Source organism: Physella acuta, unplaced genomic scaffold (genome assembly GCF_028476545.2).
Source record: "Physella acuta isolate Inbredline_101_S28 unplaced genomic scaffold, ASM2847654v3 ptg000017l, whole genome shotgun sequence".
NCBI lineage: Eukaryota > Metazoa > Mollusca > Gastropoda > Physidae > Physella > Physella acuta.
In genome coordinates, this window is record NW_026731537.1 from 3,630,067 (window position 1) to 3,640,668 (window position 10,602).

At 40.3% G+C, this 10,602-nt stretch overlaps 1 protein-coding gene across 2 annotated transcripts; it reads left to right on the forward strand.

The window, feature by feature from the left end:
* Positions 1–6,081: 6,081 nt before the first annotated feature.
* On the forward strand, positions 6,082–10,394 carry LOC131936899 (protein SpAN-like). Of its 2 annotated transcripts, XM_059294020.1 has the most exons (3): positions 6,082–6,169; positions 6,421–7,651; positions 9,586–10,394. In XM_059294020.1, the coding sequence occupies exons 1-3, from the start codon at positions 6,095–6,097 to the stop codon at positions 9,588–9,590; spliced, it is 1,311 nt and encodes a 436-aa protein (XP_059150003.1). In that variant the 5' UTR covers positions 6,082–6,094; the 3' UTR covers positions 9,591–10,394. The 2 variants fall into 2 exon arrangements, with proteins under 2 accessions (XP_059150003.1, XP_059149992.1); XM_059294009.1 differs by lacking the exon at positions 9,586–10,394 and having other exon boundaries at positions 6,421–7,836.
* The last annotated feature ends 208 nt before the right edge of the window (positions 10,395–10,602 follow it).

A 10,602-nucleotide genomic window follows, 5' to 3' on the forward strand; every position in this document is an offset into this window, starting at 1 on the left:
ATGTTTATACAAAGGTTATTGACCTCACAGAGTACAAGGGAAGTTGGTCGCGTGCTGCTTACCCCTGCATCACCAGCGATTTCGAGACTTATATCACGTTTAACACTTCCACTTATTGGGACTAATTATAAACGTTTATTTCCGCGCTTTCAAGATGTCTAGTGAAGATTGGTTACTTGTGGCCAGGAGTAGTAATAAAGTGACGGAAATACGAACGACGAATGACAGTGGTTTTAAAGTAGCGATCGTTAGTCAATTCATGAACAAAAACACTTTAAATCTTAGAGATCTTATGGATGGTACAGATCTTAAATTTCCTAATAATTCCGGAATTAATATCTCTCGTGTAGCCTTTGAACGTTTACTCGCCCTGAGATATGATATTTTAAAAGCGTTTGATGACTTGGAGAAAGTTGAAATAAATTCATAAAATATAAGAAATCTTTTGTTGTGATATAAGTTGTGTGTGTGTGTGTGTGTGTATAAAATATAAGAGGTCTTTTGTTGTGATATAAGTTGTGCGTGTGTGTGTGTATGTGTAAATAAACGCAAGCCATAAACGCAACAAGCAAGTAGAAACCAGGGGAGCAATAACCGCCCGGCTGTTGGCACGTGATGAATCTCTTTATATTAAGACGAGTAGAATTCGACATCCACCAGTCCTATTCAACAAAGATTTTATACGGTCAAACATGTTTAAACATGACTTTAAAAAAAAAAAAAGAAATCGATAGTAAAGGCGCGTGAGTCGGGGTAGACAATGGGTACGCGCGACTCACTTTGTGTATGATGTGAGTCGCGGCACACAAAAGACAAGCTCACACAGACGTCAGACAAAGGGAGGGTGGGATTGCAACACACAAAGGGAAGGGGGTACCACCTGCTACCACCTCCCCCAACCTCCCCCGGGTTTCACCCGCATCATCCCCACCCACACCAACACTGGGGGTGGGGAAATAATATTTTACTATATATTGTTAAAGCCGGACTGTCGTCCATGTCAATAAAACAACCAACAAGTGGTCAACTGGTCAACAACCGGTAAACTGATCATCTGGTCAACAACTGGTCAGTTGGTCAACTGGTCAACAAATGTATATTATTATTATTATTTTAACCGTTAATAAAAAACAATGTAAAACAACATCTGATCAACAAGTGGTCAGTTGGTTACTTGTGGCCAGGAGTAGTAATAAAGTGACGGAAATACGTACGACGAATGACAGTGGTTTTAAAGTAGCAATCGTTAGTCAATTCATGAACAAAAACACTTTAAATCTTAGAGATCTTATGGATGGTACAGATCTTAAATTTCCTAATAATTCCGGAATTAATATCTCTCGTGTAGCCTTTGAACGTTTGATCGCCCTGAGATAGACGTGAGTGTGCTTTGAATATTTTATCGGATTACCATTGTGTCAACCCACCATTTTGTCATTACTTTAAAAGTCGTTACATAATTTTTAAAGGGAGAGCATTTGATATACAAGGATGTCTTTATTAAATAATTATATTTGTTCTGTTGGCTGTTGTATAACTATTACAAAAAAAATAAAATAAAAAAATAAAAAAAAATAAAAATTAAAAATAAAAAAAATAAAAAAAGATAAAAATAAAAAATATTCTTTAAAAAAGTAAAGTTTCCTCTTTAGACCAAGTGGTATATGAAGGGATAGTGTGGTAAGCACTATACCCAGCCGCCTTTACTTTTCCTAACGGGAATTAGGACTCATCAGAGCTGTGTGAACTCAGGGCTACTAACTTGAAACAGGATTTGAACTCTAGACTTTTGGATTAGTGGTCTAACTTTACCTTCACTTTAAAAAAGATAATCCTGAAATGGGCAAGGAACTAACCTAACACGACCTTACAGCAATAGTGCAGACTATAGTCTAATTATTCTAAAGAGGCTAATTATACAATGTCTTCATTAATGAGTGGACAAGTCAATATTCTGTTTCCTCAGGCAGAAAGAACACGCCGACCACCAAAAAAAAAATTTAAAAAAAAATCCTTAAAACAGATTTTATCGAATCAAAATATAACAACTCTACGAAGCAGAGAAGCCAAACCAAGACAATCACAACAAATAAAGCAATCACACTAAACTTAATTAACACGACTAGGCAAAGAACAGATGACAAAAAAAAAACAGACTGGTAATAACGGCTATTTATAAATCAACTACATGAGAAATAATGAATAAAGTCAAGCCCTGTTAAATACATTATTTTCAACGACTATTTAACATAATTTTTTATTTTTTAATCGATCGACTTTGGGCGTCGCGGTACACAAAGGGAGGCGGGAGCCACCTGTCTCTCCTCCCCACCCCCTACCAACATCCCCCACCCCCACCCTAGCGGCTGTAAAGGAGCGTCACGGAAGACAATAGGAGGTGGAGGTCATGACCTCCACCAGCTGGAGTATTTTACTATATAGCATGTCTCCGCAGTATTTTACTATATGGCATGTCTCCGCAGTATTTTACTATATGGCATGTCTCCGCAGTATTTTACTATATGGCATGTCTCCGCAGTATTTTACTATAAGGCATGTCTCCGCAGCTCCGCAGTATTTTACTATATAGCATGTCTCCGCAGTATTTTACTATATATAGCATGTCTCCGCAGTATTTTACTATATAGCATGTCTCCGCAGTATTTTACTACATAGCATGTCTCCGCAGTATTTTACTATAAGGCATGTCTCCGCAGCTCCGCAGTATTTTACTATATAGCATGTCTCCGCAGTATTTTACTATATAGCATGTCTCCGCAGTATTTTACTATATGGCATGTCTCCGCAGTATTTTACTATATGGCATGTCTCCGCAGTATTTTACTATAAGGCATGTCTCCGCAGCTCCGCAGTATTTTACTATATAGCATGTCTCCGCAGTATTTTACTATATATAGCATGTCTCCGCAGTATTTTACTACATAGCATGTCTCCGCAGTATTTTACTATATGGCATGTCTCCGCAGTATTTTACTATATGGCATGTCTCCGCAGTATTTTACTATATGGCATGTCTCCGCAGTATTTTACTATAAGGCATGTCTCCGCAGCTCCGCAGTATTTTACTATATATAGCATGTCTCCGCAGTATTTTACTATATGGCATGTCTCCGCAGTATTTTACTATAAGGCATGTCTCCGCAGCTCCGCAGTATTTTACTATATAGCATGTCTCCGCAGTATTTTACAATATGGCATGTCTCCGCAGTATTTTACTACATAGCATGTCTCCGCAGTATTTTACTATAAGGCATGTCTCCGCAGCTCCGCAGTATTTTACTATATAGCATGTCTCCGCAGTATTTTACTATATAGCATGTCTCCGCAGTATTTTACTATATGGCATGTCTCCGCAGTATTTTACTATATGGCATGTCTCCGCAGTATTTTACTATAAGGCATGTCTTCGCAGCTCCGCAGTATTTTACTATATAGCATGTCTCCGCAGTATTTTACTATATATAGCATGTCTCCGCAGTATTTTACTACATAGCATGTCTCCGCAGTATTTTACTATATGGCATGTCTCCGCAGTATTTTACTATATGGCATGTCTCCGCAGTATTTTACTATATGGCATGTCTCCGCAGTATTTTACTATAAGGCATGTCTCCGCAGCTCCGCAGTATTTTACTATATATAGCATGTCTCCGCAGTATTTTACTATATGGCATGTCTCCGCAGTATTTTACTATAAGGCATGTCTCCGCAGCTCCGCAGTATTTTACTATATAGCATGTCTCCGCAGTATTTTACAATATGGCATGTCTCCGCAGTATTTTATTATATAGCATTTCTCCGCAGCTCCGCAGTATTTTACTATATAGCATGTCTCCGCAGTATTTTACTATATAGCATGTCTCCGCAGTATTTTACTATATAGCATGTCTCCGCAGTATTTTACTATATGGCATGTCTCCGCAGCTCCGCAGTATTTTACTATATAGCATGTCTCCGCAGTATTTTACTATATGGCATGTCTCCGCAGCTCCGCAGTATTTTACTATATAGCATGTCTCCGCAGTATTTTACTATATAGCATGTCTCCGCAGTATTTTACTATATGGCATGTCTCCGCAGTATTTTACTATATAGCATGTCTCCGCAGTATTTTACTATATAGCATGTCTCCGCAGTATTTTACTATAAGGCATGTCTCCGCAGCTCCGCAGTATTTTACTATATAGCATGTCTCCGCAGTATTTTACTATATGGCATGTCTCCGCAGTATTTTACTATATGGCATGTCTCCGCAGTATTTTACTATATGGCATGTCTCCGCAGTATTTTACTATATAGCATGTCTCCGCAGTATTTTATTATATAGCATGTCTCCGCAGCTCCGCAGTATTTTACTATATAGCATGTCTCCGCAGTATTTTACTATAAGGCATGTCTCCGCAGCTCCGCAGTATTTTACTATATAGCATGTCTCCGCAGTATTTTACTATATAGCATGTCTCCGCAGTATTTTACTATATAGCATGTCTCCGCAGTATTTTATTATATAGCATGTCTCCGCAGCTCCGCAGTATTTTACTATATAGCATGTTTCCGCAATTCGCTCCAAAAGGGACCTAATATACTACTCACACATCCGATTGGCATGTGGTGTTCTCAAAAACGAGCATCTAAGGCGTAACTCCAAGGGCTCTGCCCTCTGGGATACATAGTACTTTTAACTATACATCTAAGCAGTATAGTTAAAAGTACTATGTATCCCAGAGCCCTTGGAGTTACGTAAGGTGTTTCTTCCAGACTTTTTTCTCCGGGGGGGGGGGGGCACTTGTAATTTTCGGGGGGGGGGGCGGTAGACTTTCTTTGGGGGGGGGGGGGGGGGGCGGACGCTGTTAAAAGTATATATTTTCTATATACATTATATAAATTTAATTTCGTACGGGGGGGGGGGGGCGGTAGAATTTTTTCGGGGGGGGGGGGGGGGGGCTTTGTGTGGGTGTTTCTTAGTGCTTCACCGTCTGCCTCAGACTTTTGATACTTTTGGTATTTCTACAATCCACTCCGTCATGTCCTCTAGCTATTATTTTTTGCCTCCCTCGCACTCTTCTCTCCCCCCCCCCCCTCGACTACCACGCCCTCCATGTTTGTGTTTGTTAGGCCATTGGATCTTGTCTATACCAAATAAGGTAATTTTTCTTGACAATGCTTAGAATATTCTGAAAGGACCAATCACAATGATGCTTTTTTTGCGGACATCCTCATTTGCAAGTGCTGTAGTATTATGTTAATCAACCACTCATCCCTTAACCTTTGAGGCAGAGGCGTAACTAGGGGGAGGCGTGGGGAGGGGGGGTGGTCGCCCCGGGCGCCGACCCTAGGGGCGCCAAAAGGGGTGGAAATTTTTTCTAAAGCTGATTTTATGCTGCAGTTTTGAATTATAAACAGTCTAAGTTAAGAAATGTAATTGCTACAAACCTTTACATACTGATTTAACTGTTTTCTACCTTGATTGTGTAACTGTAAAACATATCCCTGTAAGAAATAGTGACCGGCAAAACCCGCTTTTCAGATCATATATGGGGGGGGGGGCGCCAAATTGAAAGTCCGCTCCGGGCGCCGGGAGGGGTCGCTACGCCTCTGAGTTGAGGCACCACATTTTATTTTCTCATAACTCTTTGCCTTCTGTCTCGGTTCTCATCTGCTCTAAGTAGTTCTGCAACGGGCATCCCAGTCCAATCTGTAGTATGCTCAGTGGCGTAGCGAGGTCGCCCCTGAGTATGCTCTATCCAATTCCGTCTTTGCTTCCCTTTCTTTTATCTCCTGGAACAGTGCCCTGCATTATTGTTTGGCTTGGGTGTTAATTATTTTGTTAATAAAAACATAAATTGTGTTAGTGGAAATAATTCTTCTAAATTTAACACGCCACAAAACAATAGCTAGATCTACCCCTCCCCTTTAGTGAGGCCTCCCCTGATCCTTAGCTGACGCAAGTTGGTGAAGTATGCCGATTAGTTGCTCCTCACAACATTCTGACGCAAGTTGGTGAAGTATGCCGAATAGTTGCTCCTCACAACATTTTATATCCTGTTCATTAAACACATTTCTGCTGGACGAGATGGCTTGTTTCTGTGCATCACCTACACGCTGTGTTAAATTCGTAATCCTGTTGTTTTATGTGACTTATTGTTTGGTAAATATATTCTATTTAAACATTATTTCATAAACAATTTTATGTTTACCCACCACAGCATATACATTACAACACTCTCTACCTGAAACTGATTCAAAGTTGCATCCCAACAATTTTATTGATAAACGTAATTGTACATTAAAAATATAATATAAAATCTAGGAGCGGACTGCGCGGTTATTATATTTCTCTTCTTTAAAGCGCTCTTATCATCAGGCACAAGTTCTGATAACTTGTTCAATACTTTCCAGGACTGTGTTGGTGGCAAGTCGCTGGAGAAACAAATCTTGGATGCGGCACCAAGTGCGGGGATGTTTGACCTCCTGCACTTGACACCTGAAGGAGAGGTCATGGTCATGACGGAATTTGACCTTTTGCTGACATGGAAGGAATACAAGTCTCTTCACGCCAGAGAAAAACGATCCAAGAGAAAAGCACTACGAGATCTCGCCACCCGATGGACCAACTGTTATGTCTACTATGAGATCGATTCATCGATCAGCGACAGTATGAAATTTATCAGGCAGGCTATGGACGAGTGGGAGAAATACACATGTTTGTCGTTTCGTCCAAGTACGACCAATCAGAACCGTATACAGTTCAGGGACGGGGGCGGGTGCTACTCACAGCTGGGCATGCAGAACACGACCCAGCCTATCGCCCTGGCCCCGGGCTGTCGCACCCCCGGGATCATCGCCCACGAGATCGGGCACGCCATTGGTTGGTTCCACGAACAATCTCGACCTGACAGGGATACATACATCAAGATAAACTTAGATTCAGTCCGTGAAGAAAGACAGCGCAATTTTGACAAATACGACGACAATATAATTAACACTTACGGCATTGAATATGACTATACAAGCATCATGCATTATGGAGCTGACGGATTCAACGCATCTATCACAACACTGGACCCCAGCTACCAAAATAAAATTGGACAAAGGGAAGGGTTTTCTTTCAAAGATATTAAGCTGGCTAACGTTATGTACAAGTGTGCTGAGCTAATGTGTACCAAACCATTGTCCCCGTGTCCTTATGGTGGCTTCGTGCTGTCCAGACCCCTCAAGGGTAGTGAATCTTGCAAGTGTTGGTGCGACTCTGGAGATGTCAACGACCCTCTGACCCTGTGCTCCCAAGTAAACAGAGCACCACCCGCCTACAATCTTCAAACTGTGTCAGACCAACCTGTGGAGAAACTTTGCTACGACGTACGAGAAGACTGCGCTGACATGAAAGAAAAAGGAAAGTGTATGTCGGATATGGAAGTCATGATGGGTTTCTGTCGGAAAACCTGCAACTTCTGCGGGAAAGGCGGGAAACTGTGCATGGACCACGAGAAAAGCTGCAAGCTGTTGGCGTCGGCAGGTTCCTGTCACATTGAAGCACTAAAACAACTCTGCCCAATGTCCTGTGGATCGTGCAACCCTAGCCCTGCTTGTGAAATTCAGCAAGAGATGATGGGTACAGGCAAACACGAAGGTAATGCGAACAACTCTGGAATTTCACATTTTAGTTAGGGATTGTTTCCCCTTATACCGACACCATTACTGGTCCCTGTAATAGCAGGGATGTGGAGCCGTGTTTATTTAGGGTAATCTCTAACTACGGTCTGGATTATGCCTGTTAACAGGTTCTGTTGCAAGTAGAACAGCCTAATTTTCATATAGGACATATATATATATATATATATATATATATATATATATATATATATATATATATATATATATATATATATATATGTTATATATTAATATATATAAGCATGCTATAAATACATTACTTTTGCAGGTTTTGCAACACTACTTACGTTTATTGTTATTAATTTTGTTAGTACATGTTTTCAACTTCGTTCATTTCCGAAAGTTCATTTCCAATTTTAAAAATACGAGCCGACCCGCTGCGTATCATACGCCGCTATTTAGTTGTTTTTTTTCTACTTTTCAGTAATTTATAATTTGTGAATTCGACTGTACCAATGCTGCCACTGAAAATATTTGCTTAAAAACACTAAACCCCCCTCCCCCCCACGTGAAAGCAGCCTCCTCTTAGTTACCTCCTCTAAGTTTAAAATCGTTTCAAACTAAATTATCTGCCCCTAATAGCCGTCACCAAACCCGTCTCTTTGATTGTAAAATGTAAACAGCGTGACCACAACTCACCAGACCATGTGTGGGTGAGGTGGAGTGATAGCGATAGAGAGAAATAGAGGGGACTGCAAGGAGGCGCTTGCAGCTTGTTTTCTAACGGCTCCCAGAAGAGAATTATATATGTTACCGAGTCTATTTGCTTGTAGTGCCAAATGTTACCGATTTCACTGCTGACAGAGCCAAATGTTACCGAGTGTATTTACTCGTGCTACCTTTGACCAGCACACAACATCGACCACAATATAGATACTCGGAAATGCAGGTTTACATTGATCTCTTTATTACATGAATCAATAGAAATGCTCCACATAACAATGTATCAATGTTCCATAAGAATACAATGAACCAACTGACCCCCACTGTCCTCACTAGTCCTCACATATCAGAATGCACGTGTCCATAATTCCTATCCTCACATAACACAATACGTCTACCCCGTTCAGTAACCAACTTGATACTGCCCCGTTCTCAACTGTCGCCTTCCTATTTTATCTCCTCGTATTCGTAATCGTATTCGGTTCTATCCGTTACACCATAGCCATGTTCAATCCGATTATCTCGCCTTCCGACTACTACGCAGTTGTCTCGTACTAGTCTTTATTAGACTTTTGTTATCAGCCCCCACACCACCTGCACCTGTTGCGTCAGACTGTGAACTGCGCAGCGGCTTGTCGTATCCTTCCCAAAATACGCCGTGGCTTTGTGTTCGTTATCAGTTGCATCAGACTGTAATGCGTTCTTAACAATAGTGACTAGTAACTAGGCCTACACTAGTTACATATATATAGATTTTCTCTTCCAAATCGTGCGTGGTTGTTTGCGGACCGCACTCTGCATTCTTCAAAATCGTAAGTATATACATTTAAATTTTTTAAAAATATTATGCTATAAGTCACTTTTGTTAATATGAAAAATATGTCAAGCACCAGTGATTTTGTCAGATATCTCTCCGGGGAGGAGGGGGGGGGGTGTAACGTCCGTACACGGGACATACAATGATTAAAGTACATTATAGTTTCTATAGTATTTAGCCTCAAATTGAAAAAAAAATTAGCACTTGTTTGGGAGGAGGGGGTTTGGCGTGATTCAGAGAAAGAAACACCTGTATCATGTAATTTGATGTTGGGCTATCAAATATAAAACTTTCAGGCAGTTTTAAACCTATAATCTCTATTTTTGTTTAGTGATATTTGTTAGGCGGATGTTAAGGAGGTGCATGTGTGAACGATCTGTTGTTTTTCTCTTAAGCCTTCATGTATGTAGCTTGAATCATGGATTTGTAAGACGTTGTATGAAAGTATTCCGAAGCTAGATAAACCCGTAAAATTCCCTCAAGTATTCCGAAGCTAGATAAACCTGTAAAATTCCCTCAAGTATTCCGAAGCTAGATAAACCTGTAAAATTCCCTCAAGTATTCCGAAGCTAGATAAACCTGTAAAATTCCCTCAAGTATTCCGAAGCTAGATAAACCTGTAAAATTCCCTCAAGTATTCCGAAGCTAGATAAACCTGTAAAATTCCCTCAAGTATTCCGAAGCTAGATAAACCTGTAAAATTCCCTCAAGTATTCCGAAGCTAGATAAACCTGTAAAATTCCCTCAAGTATTCCGAAGCTAGATAAACCTGTAAAATTCCCTCAAGTATTCCGAAGCTAGATAAACCTGTAAAATTCCCTCAAGTATTCCGAAGCTAGATAAACCTGTAAAATTCCCTCAAGTATTCCGAAGCTAGATAAACCTGTAAAATTCCCTCAAGTATTCCGAAGCTAGATAAACCTGTAAAATTCCCTCAAGTATTCCGAAGCTAGATAAACCCGTAAAATTCCCTCAAGTATTCCGAAGCTAGATAAACCCGTTAAATTCCCTCAAGTATTCCGAAGCTAGATAAACCTGTAAAATTCCCTCAAGAATTCCGAAGCTAGATAAACCTGTAAAATTCCCTCAAGTATTCCGAAGCTAGATAAACCTGTAAAATTCCCTCAAGTATTCCGAAGCTAGATAAACCTGTAAAATTCCCTCAAGTATTCCGAAGCTAGATAAACCTGTAAAATTCCCTCAAGTATTCCGAAGCTAGATAAACCTGTGAAATTCCCTCAAGTATTCCGAAGCTAGATAAACCTGTGAAATTCCCTCAAGTATTCCGAAGCTAGATAAACCTGTAAAATTCCCTCCAGTATTCCGAAGCTAGATAAACCTGTAAAATTCCCTCAAGTATTCCGAAGCTAGATTAACCTCTTGATAGATGAAGTACTAGAAAACAAGCAATGCCTAGATCTAGGCCC